General features: G+C 46.5%; 1 protein-coding gene across 7 annotated transcripts in view; it reads right to left on the bottom strand.

Moving 5' to 3' along the window:
* LOC119974729 (CAP-Gly domain-containing linker protein 4-like) overlaps positions 1-27,535 on the bottom strand; it is a 513,643-nt gene that overhangs the window by 387,686 nt on the left and 98,422 nt on the right. For all 7 annotated transcript variants that reach the window (XM_038813915.1, XM_038813928.1, XM_038813946.1 and 4 more), the window contains 3 exons: positions 18,728-18,867; positions 15,940-16,033; positions 726-887 (listed from right to left, as the gene is read on the bottom strand). In XM_038813915.1, the coding sequence (XP_038669843.1) occupies positions 726-887; positions 15,940-16,033; positions 18,728-18,867 (396 nt within the window). The remainder of the gene's footprint in view (positions 1-725; positions 888-15,939; positions 16,034-18,727; positions 18,868-27,535) is intronic.

Below are 27,535 nucleotides of genomic sequence, written 5' to 3'. Positions count from 1 at the left end.
GATGGAGAGCAGCCTCTCCACCCTGTGCCCTGGCGTGGCGGGGGGATCTGTTGGAATTCTTGACTCTTGAGAAGGTAAAGTTTGAACTGAGGAGAAGGATGGAGGGGTTCTACAATTCTTGGGCATTATTCATTATGCACTTTCAAGAACTGGATAACATTGAACATTAGTTGGGGGTTGGGGGGGGAGGGGGGCGATGGGTGTTATTGGTGGCCATGGGTGATTCCTGATTCCTTTTTGTCAGTTGTCTATGTGAACATGTGGGCGAATGTTTTGGGAGAATAAAGAAATATTTTTCAAAAAGCAATAGCTGTTGAATATGTGTACTAAATATGTCTGCTGAGCAATCTTGTAACACTTCTTCAAAAAAAATCAAACATATGTTTGGTGTGTGAGATCGTTAAGTTTGTATTAAGCAAACAGAAATGCAACAATTACTGCTTCCAAACTTATATTCAGAGCATCATTGCAGGTGATTATATGCCAATCATATTCTCAGCTGGTTCTCCAAAACTGTTGAGAACAATTTTTAAATCTATATACTCGCCATTTTGAAAATAAAGCTAATTACAAAGACTCTTGATTTCATTCTCTTGAGACCATAATTTACAGGTTTCACCGTGCCTCCAATACAAATATTGATAAAAGTCTACTTGTAAAAAAGAAAGATAAGAAAGGAAAGCCTACATTTTATCCCTCGTAAAACAAAGTATGAGATTATTTACCTCCAGCATTTGCATCCTTCAGAACTACTCTTATTAGTTCAGGAACATCAAAATAAGCTGCATAATGCAAAGCATTCATATTTGTCCAACGGCTGCGAAGAGTGACATCAGCTCCCATAGCAATCAACTGTGAAGCGAATTTGGCAGCAATCTCTGCATCTCCTGAAAAAAATAAAGATATATTTCAAAAATAAAGTTGGTTGGCTTGCAGGATACATTGGAGGGGCAGGATAAGGCAGTATAAACTTGCATAGGGAACCACCAACCATAGAAACTCTGCTGATTGAAAATATAACATAAAACAATATTTTCCCAGAACCTCTTGTGGTACCTTCTACTCAATACACCCTATTTGCGTGCAGTTATTTTTATTTATTTTTTTTTAAATTTAGAGTACCCAATTATTTTTTCCAATTAATGGTCAATTTAGAGTGGCCAATCTACCTATCCTGCACATCTTTGGGTTGTGGGGGTGAAACCCACGCAGACACGGGGAGAATGTGCAAACTGCACACGGACAGTGACCCAGGGCCGGGATTCGAACCCAGATCCTCAGCGCCGTAGGCAGCAATGCTAACCACTCTGCCACCGTGCTGCCCTCCACGTGCACAGTTATTAGAGCATAGGACCCAACACAAGTATTTAATCCCATGAAGTGAGCACACTCTAACTGTTCTGCTTGCACTTAAAAATGTTCTTCCTGAAATATTATCCGTAAAACTTCTTGATGACAGCACTGGGAAGGATGGGGCTCTTCATGTGATAGTTACCAATCAATTAAAATTTGATGCACAATGAGGAACTACAAGACTGATATTGTGGTTGCTGAAGCACACTCCCGTGACTAATTATATACCATAAAAAGCTTTGGAAAAGCGGCATACTGCCGCAACTGGTCCACAGCAGACACCATCTCCCTAGCCCTCCTGTCATCCCTGGAGCATCTCGATAACAAGGACTTCTACATCAAATTCCTATTTATTGATTACAGCTGTGCCTTCAACATATAATCCCAGCCAAACTCATATCAAAGCTCCAAAACCTAGGACTTGTCTCCTCACTCTGCAACTGGATCCTCGACTTCCATACCCATAGACCACAATCAGTAAGAATTAGCAACATCTCCTCCATGATAGTCCTCAATACTGGGGCCCCGCAAGGCTGCTTACTTAGCCCCTATACACACACGACTACATGGCAAAATTTGGCTCCAACTCCATCTACAAGTTTGCTGATGACATGACCGTAGTGGGCTCGACATCGAACAACGATGAGTCAGAATACAAGAGGGAGATAGAGAATCTAGTGGAGAGGTGTAACAACAACAATCTCTCCGTCAATGCCAGCAAAATTAAAGAGCTGGTCATTAACTTCAGGAAGCAAAGTACTGTATACACACCCCTGTCTGCATCAACGGGGCCTAGGCAGAGATGGTTGACAGCTTCAAATTGCTAGGTGTGCACATCACCAAAAATCTGTCCTGGTCCACCCACATCAACGTACGACCAAGGAAGCACAACAGGGCCAACACTTCCTCTAGAAACTAAGGAAATTCAGCATGTCCACATTGACTCTTATCAACTTGCACAGGTGCACCATAGAAAGCATCCAATTTGGCTGCATCACAGATGGTATGGCAACTGTTCGGCCCAACACGACAAGAAACTCCAGAGAGTCGTGAACACAGCTTAGTCCATCACATGAACCGTCTCCCATTCATTGACTCCATCTTCACCTCCCACTGCCTTGGGAAAGCGGGCAGCATAATCAAAGACCCCTCCCATTTTACTCACTCTTCCAACTTCTTCCATCGGGCAAGAGTTACAAAAGTCTGAGAACACGCACAAACAGATTCAAAAACAGCTTCTTCCCCGCTGTTACTAAACTCCTAAATGACCCTCTTATGGACTGATCTGATTAATACTACATTTCTGTATGCTTCACCCGATGGTGGTGTTTATATATTCACATTGTGTACCTTGTGTTGCCCTATTATGTATTTTCTTTTAATGTACTAAATGATCTGTTCGGCTGATCGCAGAAAAATACTTTTCACTGTACCTTGGTACATGTGACAATAAACAAATCCAAATCCAAAATACCACAACAGGCTCTAAGACTGTAAAACGAAGCCTAAACATGGAGAACGAAGAAATGTTGATAAATCAATAATATTTAATCATTGCCCTCAACATGTCACACATATAACTCAATTGAGCATTTTAGGCTACATTGTTTTTAATACTTACCATTGTTGCATGTTCACTTTTATTATAAGTAACCGCAAATGTTGGCAAAATCAGGTTTAGTGAAGCAGGGCGAGAGGAGGCCCTTGTGGGACGTAAATACCAACACAGACCAGGTGGATCAAATAGCTTGTTTCTCTGCTTTATAATTTGATGCAATTCAATATAAATGATCATGATCTCAGACTCTAGTAAAATTGTTAATACAAGTATAAAATTATATATTGGGTGAAATTCTCCTGTTTACAAACTAAGTGGTCCCGCCTATAGGGAATTGAGAAGAATTCCCACTGCTGCTAGGAGCAAACCTAATATTCCTTGTAATGGCACTTCGAAAGTTTTTTTTAACCAGTATTGGGGTTTTGGTACCAAAAGACGTCCACGTCTTTCTGTGGATGTGAAAGAGACACCAGGATGGTATATAGGGTCAGAAGGCATAGAATCTCTGTGGGTAGAGTTGAGGAATCGCAAAGGTAAAAAGACCCTGATGGGAATTATGTGCAGGCACCCTAGCGGTAGTCAGGTGATGGCGCAGAAAATAAATCAGGAGATAGAAAAGGCATGTAATAAAAGCAATATTGCAATAATCATGGGGGACTTCAATGTGCAGGTGGACTGGGAAAATCAGGTTGGTAGTAGATCCCAAAAAAAGGAATTTGTGGAATGTCTAAGAGATGGTTTTTTGGAGCAGCTTGTGACAGAGCCTACCAGGGAACAGGCAATTCTGGATTTGGTGATGTGTAATGAGGCAGAGTTGATTAGGGAATTTAAGGTGAAGGAACATCAGGATAGATAAGACCCCTGGACCTGGCGGGGTATACCCAAGGTTACTACGAAAGCAAGGGAGGAGATTGCTGCGCCGTTAGCGATGATCTTTGTGTCCTCACTCTCCACTGGAGTAGTACCGGATGATTGGAGGGAGGTGAATGTTGTTCCCCTGTTCAAGAAATGGAATAAGGAAATCCCTGGGAATTACAGACCAGTCAGTCTTACGTCTGTGGTGAGCAAAATATTGGAAAGGATTCTGAGACATGGGATTTGTGAGTATTTAGAAAAACATAGTTTGATTGAAGATAGTCAGCATGACTTTGTGAGGGGCAGGTCATGCCTCACAAGCTTCATTGAATTCTTTGAGGTTCTGAGACGAGACACATTGATGAAGGTCGGAGAGTGGATGTGGGATATATGGATTTCAGTGAGGCATCTGATAAGATTCCCCATGGTAGGCTCATTCAGAAAGTCAGGGTGAATGGGATACAGGGAAATTTGGCTGTCTGGATACAGAATTGGCTGGCTGAAAGATGACAGCGAGTGGTAGTGGATGGAAAGTATTCCGCCTGGAGGTTGATGACCCGCAGGAATCTGTTCTGGGACCTCTGCAATTTGTGGTTTTCATAAATGACTTGGACGAGGAAGTGGAAGGGTGGGTTAGTAAGTTTGTCGATGACACGAAGGTTGGTGGAGTTGCAGATAGTGTTGAGGGCTGTTGCAGGTTACAACAGTAAGAAGTCTTACAACACCAGGTTAAAGTCCAACAGGTTTGATTCAAACACGAGCTTTCAGAGCGCAGCTCCTTCCTCAGGTGAATGGCGAGGTATGTTCCAGAAACATTTATATAGACAAAGTCAGAGATGCTGGACAATGCTTGGAATGCAGGCATTTGCAGGTAATCAAATCATTACAGATCCAGGGAGAGGGATAATCACAGGTTAAAGAGGTGTGAATTGTCTCAAGCCAGAACAGTTGGTAGGATTTTGCAAGTCCAGGCCAGATGGTGAGGGGTGGATGTAATGCGACATGAATCCAAGATCCCTGTTGAGGCCGCACTCATGCGTGCGGAACTTAGCTATAAGTTTTTGCTCGGCAATTCTGCATTGTCGCGTGTCCTGAAGACCGTCTTGGAGAACGCTTACCCGGAGATCAGACGCTGAATGCCCTTGACTGCTGAAGTGTTCCTCGACTGGAAGGGAACATTCCTGCCTGGTGATTGTCGCACAATGCCCATTCATTCATTGTCGCAGTGTCTGCAGGGTCTCGCCAATGTACCACGCTTCGGGACATTCTTTCCTGCAGCGTAAGAGGTAGACTACATTGGTCGAGTCGCACGAGTATGTGCCGCGTACCTGGTGGGTGGTGTTACTGCGTGTAATGGTGGTATCCAAGTCGATGATCTGGCATGTCTTGCAGAGATTGCCCTGGCAGGGTTGTGTGGTGTCGTGGTCGCTGTTCTGAAGGCTGGGTAATTTGCTGCAAACAATGGTTTGTTTGAGGTTGTGCGGTTGTTTGAAGACCAGTAGTGGGGGTGTGGGGATGACCTTGGCAAGATGTTCATCTTCATTGATGATGTGTTGAATGCTGCGAAGAAGATGTCGTAGTTTCTCCGCCCCAGGAAAGTACTGGACGACGAAGGGTACTCTGTCAGTGGTGTCCCGTGTTTGTCTTCTGAGGAGGTCGGTGCGGTTTTTTGCTGTGGCGCGTTGGAACTGTCGATCGATGAGTCGAGCGCCATATCCCGTTCGTACGAGAGCATCTTTCAGCATCTGTAGGTGTCTGTTACGCTCCTCCTCGTCTGAGCAGATCCTGTGTATACGGAGGGCTTGTCCATAGGGGATGGCTTCTTTAATGTGTTTCGGGTGAAAGCTGGAGAAGTGGAGCATCGTGAGGTTGTCTGTGGGCTTGCGGTAAAGCGAAGTGCTAAGGTGACCGTCCTTGATGGAGATTAGTGTGTCCAAGAATGCAACAGAATTTGGAGAATAGTCCATGGTGAGTCTGATGGTGGGATGGGATTTATTGATCTCATCGTGTAGTCGTTTCAGTGATTCTTCGCTGTGGGTCCAAAGGAAAAATATGTAATTGATGTATCTGGTGTATAACATCGGTTGCAGGTCCTGTGTGGTGAGGAAGTCTTGTTCAAACTTGTGCATGGAGATGTTGGCATATTGAGGTGCAAATTTGGTCCCCATGGCTGTTCCATGCATCTGGGTGAAGAATTTGTTGTCGAAGGTGAAGACATTGTGATCTAGAATGAAGCGGATGAGTTGCAGAATTGCGTCTGGAGATTGGCAGTTGTCAGTGTTGAGGATTGAGGCTGTTGCAGTAATGCCGTCGTCATGGGGGATGCTGGTGTAGAGTGCCGAGACATCCAATGTGACGAGGAATGTTCCTGGTTCAACTGGTCCATGGGTGCTGGGTTTCTGTAGGAAGTCCGTCGTGTCGCGACAGAATCTGGGTGTACCTTGTACGATGGGTTTCAAGATGCGCTCGATGTGGCCAGAGAGGTTCTCACACAGGGTCCCATTGCCTGAAACGATAGGACGGCCTATCCCACCATCCCACCATGGACTATTCTCCAAATTCTGTTGCATTCTTGGACACACTCATCTCCATCAAGGACGGTCACCTTAGCACTTCGCTTTACCGCAAGCCCACAGACAACCTCACGATGCTCCACTTCTCCAGCTTTCACCCGAAACACATTAAAGAAGCCATCCCCTATGGACAAGCCCTCCGTATACACAGGATCTGCTCAGACGAGGAGGAGCGTAACAGACACCTACAGATGCTGAAAGATGCTCTCGTACGAACGGGATATGGCGCTCGACTCATCGATCAACAGTTCCAACGCGCCACAGCAAAAAACCGCACCGACCTCCTCAGAAGACAAACACGGGACACCACTGACAGAGTACCCTTCGTCGTCCAGTACTTTCCTGGGGCGGAGAAACTACGACATCTTCTTCGCAGCATTCAACACATCATCAATGAAGATGAACATCTTGCCAAGGTCATCCCCACACCCCCACTACTGGTCTTCAAACAACCGCACAACCTCAAACAAACCATTGTTTGCAGCAAATTACCCAGCCTTCAGAACAGCGACCACGACACCACACAACCCTGCCAGGGCAATCTCTGCAAGACATGCCAGATCATCGACTTGGATACCACCATTACACGTGGTAACACCACCCACCAGGTACGCAGCACATACTCGTGCGACTCGACCAATGTAGTCTACCTCTTACGCTGCAGGAAAGAATGTCCCGAAGCGTGGTACATTGGCGAGACCATGCAGACACTGCGACAACGAATGAACGGGCATCGTGCGACAATCACCAGGCAGGAATGTTCCCTTCCAGTCGGGGAACACTTCAGCAGTCAAGGGCATTCAGCCTCTGATCTCCGGGTAAGCGTTCTCCAAGACGGTCTTCAGGACACGCGACAACGCAGAATTTCCGAGCAAAAACTTATAGCTAAGTTCCGCACGCATGAGTGCGGCCTCAACAGGGATCTTGGATTCATGTCGCATTACATCCACCCCCCACCATCTGGCCTGGACTTGCAAAATCCTACCAACTATCCTGGCTTGAGACAATTCACACTTCTTTAACCTGTGATTATCCCTCTCCCTGGATCTGTAATGATTTGATTACCTGCAAATGCCTGCATTCCAAGCATTGTCCAGCATCTCTGACTTTGTCTATATAAATGTTTCTGGAACATACCTCGCCATTCACCTGAGGAAGGAGCTGCGCTCCGAAAGCTCATGTTTGAATCAAACCTGTTGGACTTTAACCTGGTGTTGTAAGACTTCTTATTGTGCTCACCCCAGTCCAACGCCGGCATCTCCACATCAAGGTTACGACAGGACATTGACAGGATGCAGAGCTGGGCTGAGAAGTGGCAGATGGAGTTCAACCCAGATAAATGTGAAGTGATTCATTTTGGAAGGTCAAATTTGAATGCTGAATACAGGGTTAAAGGCAGGATTCTTGGAAGTATGGAGGAACAGAGGAATCTTGGGGTCCACGAACATAAATCCCTCAAAGTTACCACCCAGGTTGATAGGGTTGTTAAGAAGGCGTATGGTGTAGAACATAGAACATAGAACGATACAGCGCAGTACAGGCCCTTCGGCCCTCGATGTTGCACCGACATGGAAAAAAACTAAAGGCCATCTAACCTACACTATGCCCTTATCATCCATATGCTTATCCAATAAAATTTTAAATGTGTGTTGACTTTCATTAACAGGGGGATTGAGTTTAAGTGCCATGAGGGTTTGCTGCAGCTTTTTAAAACCCTGGTTAGACCACACTTGGAATATTGTGTCCAGTTCTGGTCGCCTCATTACAGGGAGGATGTGGATGCTTTGGAGAGGGTGCAGAGGAGATTTACCAGGATCTTGCCTGGACTGGAGGGCATGTCTTATGAAGAAAGGTTGAGGGAGCTAGAGCTTTTCTCACTGACGCGAAGAAGGAAGAGAGGTAACTTGAAAGAGGTGCACATGGTGATGAGAGGCATGGATAGAGTGGATAGCCAGAGAAATCTCCCAAGGGCGGAAATGGCTGTCACGGGGGGACATAATTTTAAGGTGATTGGAAGAAGGCATAGGGGAGATGTCAGAGGTAGGTCCTTTACACAGAGAGTGGTGGGTGCATGGAATGTACTGCCAGCAGAGGTGGTGGAGTCAGAATCATGAGGGACATGTAAGCGGCTCTTGAACAGGCACATGGACAGCAGTAAATTGAAGGGGTGTAGGTTAGGTTGATCATGGATTAGGATAAATGGTCGGCACAACATCATGGGCCGAAGGGCCTGTACTGTGCTATACTGTTCTATGTTCTATGAGCCCTTGGTGAGCAGTGACCACAATATGATAGAACTTACCCTGCAGTTTGAGAGGGAGAAGTTGCAATCAGATGTAGCGGTGTTAAATAAGGGTAACTACAAAAGCATGAGAGAGGAGCTGGCCAGAATTGATTGGAAAAGGAGCCTAGCAGGGAAGACAATAGAACAGCAATGGCAGGCGTTTTTGGGGGTTATTCAGGAGGCACAACAGAAATTCATCCCAAGGAGGAGGAAGCATGTTAAGGGGAGGACAAGGCATCCATGGCTGACGAGAGAAGTCAAGTACAGCATAAAAGCTAAAGAAAAAGCATACAAAGTGGTGAGAATTAGTGAGAAGCCGGAGGATTGGGAAGCCTTTAAAAGTGAGCAGAGGACAACTAGAAAAGCAATAAGGGGGGAGAAGATGAAGCATGAGTGCAAGCTAGCTAGTAATATATAGGAAGATAGGAAGAGTTTTTTTCAGTATATAAAAGGTAACAGAGGCAAAAATAGACATTGGACCAATGGAAAATGTGGCTGGAGAAGTAATAATAGGAAACAAAGAAATGGCAGACAAACTGAATAGTTACTTTGCATCAGTCTTTATGGTGGAAGACACCAGTGAGATGCCAAAAGTCGAGGAGAACCAGAGGGCAGAGGTGAGTGCAGTGACCATTACTAAGGAGAAGGTTCTGATGGCTATACCCCAGGGTTCGAAAAGAGATAGCTCAAGAGATTGTGGAGGCATTGGTGATGATCTTTCAGGAATCACTGGAGGCAGGAAGGGTCCCAGAGGACTGGAAAGTGGCTATTATAACATCCCTGTTTAATAAGGGAGGGAGGAAGAAGACGGAAGATTATAGGCCCGTTAGCCTGACTTTGGTCATTGATAAGATTTTAAAATCTATTATTAAAGATGAGATCGCGGAGTACTTGGAACTGCATGGTAAAATAGGGCTGAGTCAGCACGGCTTCGTCCGGGGAGGTCATGTCTAACAAATCTGTTAGAGTTCTTTGAGGAAGTAACAAGGAAGTTAGACATAGGAGAACCAGTGGATGTGATTTATTTATATTTCCAGAAGGCCTTTTTTTTAGAAAGTATTTTATTGAAGCATTTATAATTTTCAGTTTACCAAATTTAACAAATTAACATTCTAAACAACCTAGTGGCCCGAAGCACGTGACCACATCACAATGAAATGAAATGAAAATCGCTTATTGCCACAAGTAGGCTTCAAATGAAGTTACTGTGAAAAGCACCTGGTCGCCACATTCCGGCGCCTATTCGGGGAGGCTGGTACGGGAATTGAACAGTGCTGCTGGCCTGCCTTGGTCTGCTTTAAAAGTCAGCTGTTTAGCCCTGTGCTAAAGCAGCCCCTAGGCTTACTCCCTTGCCATACCTCGGAGTTCAGCATGCCAGGTTGGCACTGCCAATGGTGGGGAGTAAGTACCCTCCTTACACTTGCCTGCATGGTGCTGAGGGGAGTCATAGAACATAGAACATACAGTGCAGAAGGAGGCCATTTGGCCCATCAAATCTGCACCAACCCACTTAAGCCCTTACTTCCACCCTATCCCAGCAACCCAACAACCCCTCCTAACCTTTTTGGACACTAAGGGCAATTTAGCATGTCCAATCCACCTAACCTGCACATCTCTGGACTTCATTGGCGGTGTGGGGAGGGGATCTTTCCTGGGATACAGGTTGTTTGTCTGGTCTTCCCATCTGCAGCATTTAACACCTTTAAACTGTCTGGCAGCATGTCAAAATTAAAGATCTCTGAGAAGAGAGTGAACGTCTTCCCATAGCAGTCTTAAACCCTTTAAACTATGTCAGCATGTCAAGATCAAAGATCTGTGAGATAAAGGTAAAAGTATTCCCCTTAATGTGGTGGAAACTGTTTAAGTATATTTTCACAGTCATTTTCATTGCCCTTTAACTCATTGAAGCCTCTCTGCAAGCTTAAACGCTAAAAGAACATCTGACACTGTCAAAAGATTCGGTGTTCAACCAATTTTGAATATTAAAATATATTTAAATAATGGTCAACAGGTTCACACCCAGTACTTACATCGTCAGCGAGAGGCGGGAAGGATCTCATTCTGAGATCTCCTCGTTGCAAATCCTGTTATGGTCCTCTCGCAAGAGTTTCTGGCCATAATGGCACTTGCACCTGCGCCGACCAGCGGAAAATCACCCTCAATAGTGGAAAAACTGACATGCAAGCTCAAGAGGACACAACGGCAGTCTGGCAAAGATCTGTCTCCACTGAAGAACAGTAAGAAGTCTTACAACACCAGGTTAAAGTCCAACAGGTTTGTTTCAAACACTAGCTTTCGGAGCACTGCTCCTTCCTCAGGTGAATGAAGAGGTATGTAGACAAATTCAAAGATGCCAGACAATACTTAGAATGCGAGCATTTGCAGGTAATTAAGTCTTTACAGATCCAGAGATAGGGGTAACCCCAGGTTAAAGAGGTGTGAATTGTCTCAAGCCAGGACAGTTGGTAGGATTTTGCAAGCCCAGGCCAGATGGTGGGGGATGAATGTAATGCGACATGAATCCCAGGTCCCAGTTGAGGCCGCACTCACGTGTGCGGAACTTGGCTATAAGTTTCTCCTCGGCGATTCTGCGTTGTCGCGCGTCCTTAAGGCCGCCTTGGAGAACGCTTACCTGGAGGTCAGAGGCTGAATGCCCTTGACTGCTGAAGTGTTCCTCGACTGGAAGGGAACATTCCTGCCTGGTGATCGTCGCGCGATGTCCGTTCATTCATTATCACAGCGCCTGCATGGTCTCGCCAATGTACAATGCTTCGGGACTCCTTTCCTGCAGCGTATGAGGTAGACAACATTGGCCGAGTCGCACGTGAATGTACCGCGTACCTGGTGGGTGGTGTTCTCACGTGTAATGGTGCTATCTATGTCGATGATCTGGCACGTCTTGCAGAGATTGCCATGGCAGGGTTGTGTGGTGTCGTGGTTGCTGTTCTGAAGGCTGGGTAGTTTGCTGCAAACAATGGTTTGTTTGAGGTTGCACGGTTGTTTGAAGGCAAGTAGTGGGGGTGTGGGAATGACCTTGGCAATATGTTCATCTTCACTGATGACGAGTTGAAGGCTGCAAAGAAGATGTCGTAGTTTCTCCGCTCCAGGAAAGTACTGGACGATGAAGGGTACTCTGTCAGTTGTGTCCCGTGTTTGTCTTCTGAGGAGGTCGGTGCGGTTTTTTCCTGTGGTGCGTTGGAACTGTCGATCGATGAGTCGAGCACCATATCCCGTTTGTACGAAGGCATCTTTCAGCGTCTGCAGATGTCTGTTACGCTCCTCGTCGTCTGAGCAGATCCTGTGTATACAAAGGGCTTGTCCATAGGGGATGGCTTCTTTAATGTGTTTAGGGTGGAAGATGGAGAAGTGGAGCATCGTGAGGTTATCCGTGGGCTTGCGGTAAAGCGAAGTGCTGAGGTGACCGTCCTTGATGGAGATGAGTGTGTCCAAGAATGCAACTGGTTTTGGAGAATGCACTGAAGAAGGCAGCGGTACTCTAATTCTGGTCAACCACCCACATAATTTCTATCAATATGTAGTGATACAATATTCCCATTTGAGAAAAGTGTGGGACTAATTTACTTTGTGAGAAATACTCACATACGGTCATACCATTCTCCTTTAACAGCATGCAAAGGAATGACACATTCACATATTTCACACTTTTTCCGGTATCTTATTTGGTCCATTTATTCAGCAATCAATAAAAATACAAAAATAAATTCTGTCTCCATTTTCATACTGTTACAAATACAGCGCTCTTTAATATTAGATTTAAGTGACTTTGTCCTACAAGTGGCACCACATCAATTGACTTGAAGAATTGTTAATTTAAGTGTGTATACTTCAACGCAAGAAGCATCAGGAATAAGGTGGGTGAACTCAAGGCATGGATCGGTACTTGGGACTACGATGTGGTGGCAATCACGGAAACTTGGATAGAAGAGGGGCAGAAATGGTTGTTGGAGGTCCCTGGTTATAGATGTTTCAATAAGTTTAGGGAGGGTGGTAAAAGAGGTGGGGAGGTGGCATTGTTAATTAGAGATAGTATAACAGCTGCAGAAAGGCAGTTCGAGGGGGATCTGCCTACTGAGGTAATATGGGTTGAAGTCAGAAATAGGAAAGGAGCAGTCACCTTGTTGGGAGTTTTCTATAGGCCCCCCAATAGCAGCAGAGATGTGGAGGAACAGATTGGGAAACAGATTTTGGAAAGGTGCAGAAGTCACAGGGTAGTAGTCATGGGTGACTTCAACTTCCCAAACATTGAGTGGAAACTCTTTAGATCAAATAGTTTGGATGGGGTGGTGTTTGTGCAGTGTGTCCAGGAAGCTTTTCTAACACAGTATGTAGATTGTCCGACCAAAGGGGAGGCCATATTGGATTTGATACTTGGTAATGAACCAGGGCAAGTGATAGATTTGTTAGTGGGGGAGCATTTTGGAGATAGTGACTTTCACTTTAGTAATGGAGAGGGATAGGTGCATGCAACAGGGCAAGGTTTACAATTGGGGTAAGGGTAAATACGATGCTGTCAGACAATAATTGAAGTGCATAAGTTGGGAACATAGGCTGTCGGGTAAGGACACAATTGAAATGTGGAACTTGTTCAAGGAACGGATACTACGTGTCCTTGATATGTATGTCCCTGTCAGGTAGGGAACAGATGGTCGAGTGAGGGAACCATGGTTGACAAGAGAGGTTGAATGTCTTGTTAAGAGGAAGAAGGAGACTTATGTAAGGCCGAGGAAACAAAGTTCAGACATGGCGCTGGAGGGATACAAGATAGCCAGGAGGGAACTGAAGAAAGGGAGTGCTAAGAGAGGGCATGAAAAATCTTTGGCGGGTAGGATCAAGGAAAACCCCAAGGCCTTTTACACATATGTGAGAAATATGCGAATGACTAGAGCGAGGGTAGGTCCGATCAAGGACAGTAGCGGGAGATTGTGTATTGAGTCTGAAGAGATAGGAGAGGTCTTGAACGAGTACTTTTCTTCAGTATTTACAAATGAGAGGGGCCATATTGTTAGAGAGGACAGTGTGAAACAGACTGGTAAGCTCGAGGAAATACTTGTTAGGAAGGAAGATGTGTTGGGCATTTTGAAAAACGTGAGGATAGACAAGTCCCCCGGGCCTGACGGGATATATCCAAGGATTCTATGGGAAGCAAGAGATTAAATTGCAGAGCCGTCGGCAATGATCTTTTCGTCCTCACTGTCAACAGGGGTGGTACCAGGGGATTGGAGAGTGGCAAATGTCGTGCCCCTGTTCAAAAAAGGGAATAGGGATAACCCCGGGAATTACAGGCCAGTTAGTCTTACTTCGGTGGTATGCAAAGTAACGGAAAGGGTACTGAGGGATAGGATTTCTGAGCATCTGGAAAGACACTGCTTGATTAGGGATAGTCAGCACGGATTTGTGAGAGGTAGGTCTTGCCTTACAAGTCTTATTGAATTCTTTGAGGAGGTGACCAAGCATGTGGATGAAGGTAAAGCAGTGGATGTAGTGCACATGAATTTTAGTAAGGCATTTAATAAGGTTCCCCATGGTAGGCTTATGCAGAAAGTAAGGTTGCATGGGATAGTGGGAAATTTGGCCAGTTGGATAACGCACTGGCTAACCAATAGAAGTCAGAGAGTGGTGGTGGATGGCAAATATTCAGCCTGAAGTCCAGTTACCAGTGGCGTACCGCAGGGATCAGTTCTGGGTCCTCTGCTGTTTGTGATTTTCATTAATGACTTGGATGAGAGAGTTGAAGGGTGGGTCAGTAAATTTGCAGACGATACGAAGATTGGTGGAGTTGTGGATTGTGAGGAGGGCTGTTGTCGGCTGCAAAGAGACATATATAGGATGCAGAGCTGGGCTGAGAAGTGGCAGATGGAGTTTAACCCTGAAAACTGTGAGGTTGTCCATTTTGGAAGGACAAATATGAATGCGGAATACAGGGTTAACGGTAGGGTTCTTGGCAATGTGGAGGAGCAGAGAGATCTTGGGGTCTATGTTCATAGATCTTTGAAAGTTGCCACTCAAGTGGATAGAGCTGTGAAGAAGGCCTATGGTGTGCTAACGTTCATTAGCAGAGGGATTGAATTTAAGAGCCGTGAGGTGATGATGCAGCTGTACAAAACCTTGGTAAGGCCACATTTGGAGTACTGTGTACAGTTCTGGTCGCCTCATTTTAGGAAGGATGTGGAAGCTTTGGAAAAGGTGCAAAGGAGATTTACCAGGATGTTGCCTGGAATGGAGAGTAGGTCTTACGAGGAAAGGTTGAGGTGCTAGGCCTTTTCTCATTAGAACGGAGAAGGATGAGGGTCGACTTGATAGAGGTTTAAAAGATGATCGGGGAATAGATAGAGTAGACAGTCAGAGACTTTTTACCCGGGTGGCACAAACCATTACAAGGGGACATAAATTTAAGGTGAATGGTGGAAGATATAGGGGGGGATGTCAGAGGTAGGTTCTTTACCCAGAGATTAGTGGGAGCATGGAATGCACTGCCTGTGGAAGTAGTTGAGTCGGAAACATTAGGGACCTTCAAGCGGCTATTGGATAGGTACATGGATTACGGTAGAATGATGGAGTGTCGATTAATTTGTTCTTAAGGGCAGCACGGTAGCATTGTGGATAGCACAATTGCTTCACAGCTCCAGGGTCCCAGGTTAGATTCCGGCTTGTGTCACTGTCTGTGCGGAGTCTGCACATCCTCTCCGTGTGTGCGTGGGTTTCCTCCGGGTGCTCCGGTTTCCTCCCACAGTCCAAAGATGTGCAGGTTAGGTGGATTGGCCATGAGAAATTGCCCTTAGTGTCCAAAATTGCCCTTAGTGTTGGGTGCGATTACTGGGTTATGGGGATAGGGTGGAGGTGTTGACCTTGGGTAGGGTGCTCTTTCCAAGAGCCGGTGCAGACTCGATGGGCCGAATGGCCTCCCTCTGCACTGTAAATTCTATGATAATCTATGATTAATCTAGGACAAAGGTTCGGCACAACATCGTGGTCCGAAGGGCCTGTTCTGTGCTGTATTTTTCTATGTTCTATGTTCTAATGATCTAAATGGCAGGGTTTTAAAATTTGATTAGCATTGTTTCACGAGCAGTCCATTAAAAAAAGTCCGGATCACTTGAGTGACCATAACAGAAACAAATATCAGCAACCTATTTCTCAGTATAATCACATTGGTTAATAAGCGATAATAGGTAAAACGCCTGTCAAAAGATTGTCAAAAGAAGAAGCACTAAAGCAACAGACAACAAGGGAAGAAGATACAAAAGAAGTGTTAATATAAAATCTGCATTAAAATACATATTTGAGTTACTACTCACCAATTCCTTGAGCTCCAGCTTTGCAGGTGTAATGTAGCAGTGTCATATCTGTCAATCCATCTCTGTCATTCACATGGCATCCTCGACTCAGAATCTAAAAAGTTGTATCCACAACAGAATGACAGACGGTTCATTTGCTTTTTTGACTTCATTTTACATGAACATTGATAATCCACAAACAACTGAGAAATATGGAATTGAACTCTCTGTTAAGACAATCCTCAACCATAATCAGACATTATTTAAAAAACTAAATATTTTTTATAATTATACTTGTTTTCATTGAGACTTAATACATGTATCTGCTTACAGAAACTTGTACGGAGAGAATTTTCTCGGTCTGCACCACAAACAATTTTGCCTGGATTCAGCAAATACTGGGGGTGAACACTTCGAGCAGGAAGGAATGCACATTTTCAAAGGAACTTGCTTGACTTTCTTTGAAAGAAAAATCAGGCAGCTTCCTTTCTGGCATGTGCTCCAATTCATTCAATTTTCCAACATTCACTGGGACAATGCAGCTGAACCCAGAAACATCTCTGCAAGTTCCAGTTCTCTTTGACATTATGATTTCGTCATTGGACTGCCCATAAACATCAAATGCCAGCTTTTATTGATTTCCTTTTCCCTCATTCTTCTCCAGAACTTAACAGTGGGTCTACTTTAGCTCTATTTATGGAATTTCTTCCTCGGGCACAACCCTGAAGGAAAATCCAAAAAAAGTCACATCATGGGCTGGATGCTCCGATTTGCAGACTAAGTGCTGACTTAGTCACTTAGACTTAGTGCGTGGGAACAGTTGCGTTTTACGGCAGATAAAATCGCGCAATAGTTGCACCAATTCCAGGACCGTTGGGGGGCTTGCAGCCGCGCCGGGTAAAGCTCACGGCTCCCATGCCAAAAATGGCTGGAGAATGGCTGGGTCTGTGACCGCGCAAGCGCACGGCGGAGGCCCACGGTGGCCGCGCCATGCAACATGACGTCAGCCGTGCGCGGACCCAGCCGGACAAATAATTTCCCCTAGTAACTCCCCACACCACCCCCGGACCACCCCTCATCAGTCGCCCCAGCCCTCGCTGAACCCCCCCCCCCCCACCGCCGACTGTGGTGGTGATGGACACAGTCCACAGCAGCCACACGGGGTCCCCAAAACCAAACACCATGAGTGTTCCGTGCCATTGGGAACTCGGAGCATTGGGGAGGGCCTCAGATGACGTCCTGAGGCCATCCCGGCGGAGTACTCCTTTAGTACGCTGTTTTTGAGGATGTGGCGCATCGCAAAAGCAGCGCATCCCCCGATTTCGGCGTGAATGGGGCTTCTCCAGCCAATCGCGATTTTAGCGTTGGCGACCGTAGAATCCCACCCCATATATTCAAATTCTTCAAGTATGAATATTAATTGTTCAATTGTGGCTCGGATTTTCTGCTCAGTTGCTCTGCTTTTCTCAGCACAATACATCTGATATCACTGCAAACAGCACAAAAGATAGCGGAAATGTTAACACTCAGTGCAACTCAACTTTCCACAATCATTTGTATTAGTTTTAAAAACACCATGCTAGTTGCAGATCCCAATCACAAAACTGGACACATCCCCAGGTGAATTAATCATCAGTGGCAGTTTCCACAAATTGCAACTTTTGTGGATCTTTGAGGAAACTTCAATATTAAACTGGAACTTTTGGGTGCAAGGGCATTCATGCGTACATTTTGAATAAAAAATGGTTTTATTTACTAAGGAATTGATTACTGTGCCCCAATCTTACCGCAAAATGGTTTTGTATATTTTCAAAAGTCTATTTAAACAATTGAAAATTTATTTTGTTTTGTGATACTCATTTTCAGCTATTTCAAATCTTCTGTAAAAAAATTTTTAAAGAAGTACTGCCTGGTGGGCAGCACAGTGACACAGTGGTTAACACTGCTGCCTCACAGGACCAGAGACCCCGGTTCAATTCTGGCCTTGGGTGTCTGTGTAGTTTGTACTTTCTCCCTGTGTCTGCATGGGTTTCCTCCAGGTGCTCCTGTTTCCTCCCACAGACCAAAGATGTGCAAGTTAGGTGGATGGGCCATGATAAAATTGTCCCTTGGTGTAGAGGGATGTGCAGATTAGGTGGCGTTACGGGGATAGGGAGGGGGAGTGGTCTTGGCCTAGGTAGGGTGCTCTTTGAAAAGCTGGTGCAGACTCAATAGGTTGAATAGCTTCCCGCTGCACTGTAGGGATTCTTGGTTGTATGGTTCATGGCTGATTACACATTTGCTGAAATGCGAATGAGCTTGAACAGAAACTGGGAGGGGAGAGTGGTAAAATACTTTAAAAAGTATTGATAATTGCACACGAAATGAAACTCTTCACCTATATATCTATCTTCAATTTCAAATGATTCAACCATCATCATTCATGTACATTAGACATACATTTTTAAGAACCTGCCATCGAGGAAGCTTTTCAATTTTTTATACTCATGCCATAAAAATGCATTTAAAGGTTAAGAAAATACAGTGCAAATCTCTGAGGATAAATTTTAATAAAATATTCCAGTACAGAAAAGTAACTTTGTTACCTTCTGTGCCTGAAAATCTGGTTGTACGTTTGATAGCTTTTGAGATGCAATTGCATGACTCTCATGAATGAAGCTCTGTTTTGAGGCTTTTGGTAGACTGATCATTAGGCAGGATTCAAAAATTAAGGAGAAGAAGTTGTGTTCAATACACATTACAAACCTATAAAGCCTACGGAAAAAATTCAATATAGGACAGCAATTAGAAGTATACAATTTTAATTTACCTCATTCCCAATCACGTCTATCTGTTGCTGCACTTGTGGGACCCATTGACGCAAGATAGCAAACAATTCTGAAACGGTTGTTTTAAGATCACGTAGGATTCTTTTGCATGCTGGGTCATGAGGATCAAAGAAGGAAAATTCTGCAGGTGAAAATTTTAAACAAAATCATCACTTTCCTCATTAACATCTCTGGTGTTGGATTGTCCGTCCTTGAAACTAAGTGTTAACACCGGACAAGATTCGTGGACATTCACAACAGCAAAACTGCCGCCAAACCTGGACCGATTCAGTGACTGTGGAGGGGCTAGTACCGGTGACTCGTGGAACACAATCGCTTCCAATGAAAAACAGTGAGAAATTCTCCGGGTCTGTGCTGACACTCGGGAGGCTGACAAGCTGTAGCCGCATATACACATTACAATACCTACATACACTCACACCCATTCCACTGATGGATCGGCTGGGGCCAGAAGGTATATAGCTGTGTGCCCTGGGGGGGACACGCATACGACCTGTGGCCCTAGGTTCACAGTAGGCAGTCAGCAGAGTGCGCAGCTGCATGGCTGCCTGGCAGGCCGCGGCAATGGAGCTCCATGCCCATCCATCCTGACCCCACAGCCCACCTCCTGGCCAGCGCCTGCTACTCCCCCCCCCCCCCCCCCCCCCCTGCACTGACAAAAGCCCCCCGCAGCCATTGGCACAACTGTCAGCAAACTATGCCGATGTTGGACACTTTCCGTACCCCCGTCTCTCCCTCAGCAGCCACGATGCCGGCTTCACAATTTTTTAAATCCCAAGTAAAACTCGCCGTCAGGAATTCGGCCGATCAGGGGTGGAGAATCACAGAGGCCACGGAGAATATCAGGTCAGGCCCGCTAATGATATGCAAATGGTGTTTACTGGACATGCGTTCTGGAACGCATTGATGTCGCTGTTCAGGTGACGGAAAATTGCAATTTGGCATGAAAACAGCGCCTACCACGATTTTGGCGTCAAAACCAATTCTCCGACCAATCACGTTTCATGATTCCGGCGTCAGCCAACTGAGAATCCCGCCCCTGGTTTCTTGATCAGAATATGACAAAAGGATAATAACAACACCAGGTAGACTGCAATAGTTCAAGGCGGCGGCTTACCATCCCTTCTCAAGGGCAGTTAGGGTGAGCAACAAATGCTAGCCTTACCAACAATACTCACATCCCAGGAAGGAATAAAAAGATCCACAGTCCTACTTATCTCAAGTCCATATGTATTGATGGATCAATTATTTCAACAAAATATTTCCAATCCCTTTGCTACACATTAATACCAATACTTATCATCAACATAAAAATTATCATGCCAAAATAGACATTTTTTTAAAATTCGAGTTGTATTAAAACCTTATTTTACTACTACTCACATCTGCAAGGCCATAGAATGATCTCTAGAATTCAGAAGAATGAGAGGTGATCTCACTGAGATCATAATTCTAATAGGGTTCAAGAGGATAGATGTAGGGACAGTGTTTCACTTGACAGGGGGATCGGGGTCACAGTCTCAGAATGCAAGATAGGCCATTTAGGACCAAGATGGGTCTGGCAGATGGAATACAATGTTGACAAATGTGAGGTTATCCATTTTGGTAGGAATAACAGCAAACGGGATTATTATTTAAACGATAAAATATTAAAGCATGCCGCTGTGCAGAGAGACCTGGGTGTGCTAGTGCATGAGTCACAGAAAGTTGGTTTACAGGTTCAGCAGATTATTAAGAAGGCAAATGGAATTTTGTCCTTCACTGCTAGAGGGATGGAGTTTAAGACTAGGGAGGTTATGTTGCAATTGTATAAGGTGTTAGTGAGGCCACACCTGGAGTATTGTGTTCAGTTTTGGTCTCCTTACTTGAGAAAGGACATACTGGCACTAGAGGGTGTGCAGAGGAGATTCACTAGGTTAATCCCAGAGCTGAAGGGGTTGGATTATGAGGAGAGGTTGAGTAGACTGGGATTGTACTCGTGGAATTTAGAAGGATGAGGGGGGATCTTATAGAAACATCTAAAATTATGAAGGGAATAGATAGGATAGATGCAGGCAGGTTGTTTCCACTGGCGGGTGAAAGCAGAACTAGAGGACATAGCCTCAAAATAAGGGGAAGTAGATTTAGGACTGGGTTTAGGAGGAACTTCTTCACCCAAAGGGTTGTGAATCTATGGAATTCCTTGCCCAGTGAAGCAGTTGAGGTTCCTTCATTAAATGTTTTTAAGGTAAAGATAGAAGGGATTAAGGGTTATGGTATTCGGGCCGGAAAGTGGAGCTGAATCCACAAAAGATCAGCCATGATCTCATTGAATGGCGGAGCAGGCTCGAGGGGCCAGATGGCCTACTCCTGCTCGTAGTTCTTATGTTCTTATGAAGAGGAAATTCTTCACTGAGAGGGTGGTGAATCTTTGGAATTCTCTAACCTAATGGACTGCGGAGGGTCAGTTTTTGAATATGCTCAAGACAGAGATGAACAAATTTCTAACTATTAAAGACGACAGAGACAAGACAACAGGGATAGTGTGGGAAAATTACATTCAGCTAGAAAATCAGCTATGATAAAGTTGAATGGCAGAACAGGCTCAAGGGGGCCTAGAAGATCAGGGAAGAAAATTAAAATAACACTGACAAGGAGAGGCACAACAACGGAGAAGCATAATTTAGCCAACTTGCCTTGCATATGGTTTCAAACCACTTATATTAATAAAATTACAAAGATACTCAAATAATGATACTAATATAATTAAAGTGAATGGGTTTAATGGTAAAGTATTTCTGCAATTAGCTAAAATAGAGAACTGGATGCAAAAACTGATCTACAGGCTTGTTAATTTCTTTGATGTTATTTTCAGAAGCTAAAGTGATAATCTCAGCAAAGGTAAATCAGAAGACATTAAGACAAGTCAATTTTGTGCAGAACGTAGAGGTAGAATCTGGAGAAAGCACAGAGAATCATGACAGCATGATACTTGCCATAATTTGCTTTGTTCTATATTCAGCTCCTAGCAGGTGTTGACCTTTAAATGCTCATTAATCACATCAATGGTTAGGCATGCTATCTATGCAATTTACAAGCTGTAATATTTAATTCTTTCCAGCTTTCCATCATAATACATATGCTTTTCTCTTACATTTAGACTTTTTTTTATTTTACCATTCACTTCAACAGAGTATTGACTACAGAGTACAGAGCTAGTTTACTCCAAGCTAGTAAGTGTAGTTAGTGGTAGTGCTGTTTTACTTATAATTACATTTACTTGCCTGTGTTTTAATTGAGAAGATCATATGGCCTGATCGTCCTAGCTTCAACACCTAGATTCACCAATGGTTTGTTCTGCAACACCCACAATTCTAACCCGACTCAGCACTTTCAGAGGCAATATAATGAGACTGAATAACTCACTACTACTGAACAGCACCTCTGAGGGGAACTTTCTTGCTTCATACCAGCTGTTTTGCTTACAAAAGCAGCAGTTGACACAGGTTCTTGCATAGAGTATGATGAGACCATCAATTCACACGACACGTGGTTAGAAGCGAACAGTGGTTTTAATCGTCTTACAACAGAGCCTGCCTGTAACGAGATGAACTCTAGATGAACTGGCAGGCAGGCTCACAACAGCAACTTTTATACTTCCGGTTAGGGGAGGAGCCGTGGGAAGACTCATGGGCGGAGTCAAGGGTGGAGCCCAGTACAAGCTCCTCATCTCCCCCTATGGGTAACTACACATGATCTAGTACAAAGTACAGGCTCAACACATGTTGTACAATACAGTGTGGATTATTAGTGTTTATAATTCACCACATTCACTCCCTGTGAAAAAATCAAGTCCGGCGGGGGTGATGGCTTACAAATTGAGTCTGTCCGGTGGTCGAGTTGTCCGTTGTGATCAGCGGAGCACCGTGGTTGCAGCCTATCCTGGTGGCTGGACGATCACGGTTGGTTGGGGTACGATGGCGGACTCCGGGGGTGATTCTGTCCGAGCTTCGTACCTGTCTGGTTCGACTGGGGACTGGGGGCACTGGAAGCTTGTGGGCGCGGGTGCGTGGAACATGTGTAGCGACCCGTTAGGTGCGGGGGCGCGACGAGTTGGGTGGGGTGTAGTGTGAGGGGTACCTCGGCGGTGGTAGTGGTGGGATTCGGTCCTGCCGGTGCTAGGTCCCGGAGGGATACAGTGTCCTGACGGCCATCAGGATATTCTATGAAGGCGTATTGGGGGTTTGAGTGTAGTAGAAGTACTTTCTCTACGAGTGGGTCAGTTTTGTGTGCCCTGACGTGCTTCCAGAGGAGTATCGGGCCCGGTGTCTTCAACCATGCTGGGAGCGAAGCCCCCGTGGTAGTGTCCCTGGAAAAAACAAAGAGCCGCTCGTGAGGGATCTGGTTGGTGGCGGTACATAGGAGGGACCTAATAGCGTGGAGCGCGTCGGGGAGGACTTCCTGCCAATGGGAAACCGGGAGATTCCTGGACCGGAGGGTCAGTAGGACGGTCTCCCAGACCGTTGCATTCTCCCTCTCCACCTGCCCATTCCCCCTGGGGTTATAGCTGGTAGTCCTGCTCGAGGCGATGCCCTTGTCGAGCAGGTACTGACGCAGCTCGTTGCACATGAAGGACGAACCCCGGTCGCTGTGTACGTAGCTGGCGAACCCAAACAGGGTGAAGATACTATGCAGGGCCCTAATGACTGTGCGGGAGGTCATATCGGGGCACGGGATAGCAAAAGGGAAGCGGGAGAACTTGTCGATGACATTCAGGAAGTACACATTCTGATTATTCGAGGGAAGTGGCCCTTTGAAATCGATGGTGAGGTGTTCAAAGGGCCGAGAAGCCTTGACCAGGTGGGCCCTGTCTGGTCTATAGAAGTGCGGTTTGCACTCCGCACAGATCGGGCAATCCCTGGTGATGGCTTTTACCTCCTCAGTGGAGAAAAGTAGATTTCAGGCTTTGACGTAGTGGGCGAGCCGGCTGACCCCCGGGTGGCAGAGGTCATTGTGGATGGCTTTCAGGCGGTCGCTCTGCGTGCTGGACAGGGCATCTGGGGGCTCGTTGAGCTTCCCCGGTCGATACATGATATCGTATTTGTAGGTGGAGAGTTCAATCCTCCACCTCAGGATTTTATCATTTTTAATTTTGCCTCTTTGTGAGTTGTCAAACATGAAGGCAACCGATCTTTAGTCGGTGATGAGGGTGAACCTTCTACCTGCGAGGTAGTGCCTCCAGTGACGTACAGCCTCCACAATGGCTTGTGCTTCCTTTTCGACCGAGGAGTGTCGAAGTTCTGAAGCGGAGAGAGTTCGGGAGAAAAATGGTCTCCCCGGCTGATTCAATGTGGCTGAAAGAGCGGCCTCTGAGGCATCGCTCTCAACCTGAAAAGGGACGGATTCATCCACCGCCCGCATGGCCGCTTTGGCGATGTCCTCCTTGATGCAGTTGAAGGCCTGGCGAGCCTCAGCCGACAGGGGGAAAAGTGTGGCCTTAAATAGTGGGCGGGCTTTGTCCGCATATTGAGGGACCCACTGGGCATAGTATGAAAAGAATCCCAAGCACCGTTTGAGGGCCCTGGGACAATGAGGGAGAGGGAGTTCTAAGAGGGGGCGCATACGGTCCGGGTCGGGGCCCAGGACTCCGTTTTCCACGACATAGCCAAGGATGGCTAGCCTGGTCGTGCGGAAAACGCATTTCTCCATGTTGTAAGTGAGGTTGAGTTTCTGGGCCGTCTGGAGAAATCGATGGAGGTTGGCATCGTGGTCCTGCTGGTCATAGCCGCAGATGGTGACATTATCCAAGTACGGAAACATGGCCCGCAGCCCGTACTGGTCCACCATTCGGTCCATTGCTTGTTGGAACACCGAGACCCCGTTCGTGACGTCAAAGGGAACCCGGAGGAAATGGAAGAGGCGGCCATCGGCCTCGAACGCCGTGTAGTGGCGGTCCTCCGGGCGGATTGGGAGCTGGTGGTATGCAGACTTCAGATCCACCGTGGAGAAAATACGATACTGGGCGATCTGATTCACCATGTCTGCAATCCTGGGGAGGGGGTATGCATCGAGGAGCGTAAACCGATTAATGGTCTGACTATAGTCCACGACCATGCAGAATTTTTCCCCGGTCTTGGTGACCACCACCTGAGCTCTCCAGGTTATGTTACTGGCCTCTATGATCCCCTCACGTAGGCGCCTCCGGACCTTGGTTCTGATAAACACCCTGTCCTGCAGGCTGTACCGCCTGCTGCGAGTGGCTAAGGGTTTACAGTCCGGAGTGAGATTGGCAAAGAGTGGAGGGGGGGAGATTCGCAGCGTGGCTAGGCTGCAGATGGTGAGTGGGGGTAGGGGTCCGTCGAAGCTGAGGGTGAGACTTTTGAGGTTACACTGGAAGTCGAGTCCCAGTAAGAGTGGGGCGCAGATTTCGGGCAGGACGTATAGTTGAAAATTAGAGTAGCTAGCGCCTTGGATCGTTAGGGTCGCGACGGTGCGCCCTTGGAGGTGAACAGAGCGGGAGCCCGAAGCGAGGGAGATAGTTTGACGTGCAGGAAAAATAGGGAGCGAACAGCGTCTTACCAGATCTGGGTGTACGAAGCTCTCGGTGCTCCCGGAGTCGAAGAGGCACGGTGTACTGTACCCGTTGATTTTAACGGTCATCATGGAGTTGCAGAGGTGTTTCGGACGCGACTGGTCCAACGTGACCACGCTGAGTTGTGGGTAGTCGGCGGCTTGATCAGCTGTGCTGGAGTGGCCCCGTGATGAATGCCCGCTGAGGTCGCAGTCTTCAATCTGGGTTGCTGAGTTTGCAGAGGGTGGAGCCCAAGATGGCCGCCCCCGTGGATCGCACGTGGTGGGCGGCGAGGAAGATGGCGTCCAAAATGGCGGCCCCCATGAGTCGCACATGGCTGGCCGCGTGGTGGGGTTTGCCAAGATGGCGGCCCCCATGGGTCGCACGTGGTGGGTGGGGGCGGAGTCGGAGTACAGGCCGCGGCGTTACAGGGCCTGCGGGCCTGCGAATTCAGGGAGTGAGTGCTCTGGGCTGCGGGAGGGTTTCAGGCTGGAGCTTTCTTCGCCAGACATACTCTGGCATAGTGTCCTTTGCGACCGCAGCTGCTGCAGGTCGCGTTGCGGGCCGGTCAGTGCTGCCGCGGGTGTTGGGGCTGGCCACAAAGGTGGCAGGCTGGAGTAGCATAGTGGCTAGGTGGCCACGCGGCGCAGGCCTGGGGTAGTCGCTGGTCGGGGGCCCATGACGGGGTCGCGGAGTCCGCGGGGAACGAGGTGAGGCTACGGAACGAGACCTCCATAGTAGTGGCGAGTTCTACAGTGTCTTCTAAGTTTTGGGCCCCCTTCTCAAGCAACCGCTGGCGCACATAATTGGATCTGAGGCCTGCAACAAATACATCGCGGACAGGGAGTTCCTTATGTTCTGCAGCATTTACAGCTTGGTAATTACAGTCCCGGGATAAGGTTTTTAAGTCTCTTAGGAATTCTTCTAGCGATTCTGTGGAGCACTGGCGGCGAGTAGTAAAAACGTGGCGCGCGTAGACCTCATTGACCGGCCTCACATACATTCTGTCGAGTAGGGCCAGGGCCTCTGAATATGAGCCGGTACAATTAAGTTGAGTAGATATACGATGGCTCACCCTTGCGTGCAGTAGGCTGAGTTTCTGCTCCTCCGTAGCTTCTGTTGTGCTTGCTTCAGCCAGGTAGGCCTTAAAACATCGGAGCCAGTGTGAAAAGATTTCTTTCGCCTTTGCATCCTGAGGGTCGAGTTCCAGTCGATCAGGTTTGAGGGCTGATTCCATGGTCATTCCTTACTGTTTCTTAAGACGATTAAATTGATGAGACCATCAATTCACGCGACACGTGGTTAGAAGCGAACAGTGGTTTTAATCGTCTTACAACAGAGCCTGCCTGTAACGAGATGAACTCTAGATGAACTGGCAGGCAGGCTCACAACAGCAACCTTTATACTCCCGGTTAGGGGGAGGAGCCATGGGCAGAGCCATGGGCGGAGCCAAGGGTGGAGCCCAGTACAAGCTCCTCATCTCCCCCTATGGGTAGAGCCGCACAACTACACATGATCTACTACAAGGTACAGGCTCAACACATGTTGTACAATAGTGTGGATTATTAGTGTTTATAATTCACCACAGAGTACCAGTAGCTGTGCACATTAAGATGGATGTGACCAAGAAGCAAATATCTCAGGAAGCAACACGAGTTACACAGCATGCGAACATGTAATTTTAAACAATTAAACAACACAAAAAAATTTACTAAGAATGACACCCACATTATAACCCCAATTTATTAGACATCTTGGCAGGGATATACCTGAGGCTGTATAAGGCTCTGGTCAGACCCCATTTGGAGATTGTGAGCAATTTTGGGCCCCATATCTAAGGAAGGATGTGCTGGCCTTGGAAAGGGTCCAGAGGAGGTTCACGAGAATGATTCCTGGAATGAAGAGCTTGTCATATGAGGAACGGCTGAGGACTCTGGGTCTGTACTCGTTGGAGTTTAGGAGGATAGAACATAGAACATAGAACAGTACAGCACAGAACAGGCCCTTCGGCCCTCGATGTTGTGCCGAACAATGATCACCCTACTTAAACCCACGTAACCCGTATACCCATAACCCAACAATCAACCCATTAACCTTACACTACGGGCAATTTATCATGGCCAATCCACCTAACCCGCACATCTTTGGACTGTGGGAGGAAACCGGAGCACCCGGAGGAAACCCACGCACACACGGGGAGGACGTGCAGACTCCACACAGACAGTGACCCAGCCGGGAA

Source organism: Scyliorhinus canicula, chromosome 1 (genome assembly GCF_902713615.1).
Source record: "Scyliorhinus canicula chromosome 1, sScyCan1.1, whole genome shotgun sequence".
NCBI lineage: Eukaryota > Metazoa > Chordata > Chondrichthyes > Carcharhiniformes > Scyliorhinidae > Scyliorhinus > Scyliorhinus canicula.
This window is presented reverse-complemented; position numbering and strand designations above follow the sequence as displayed.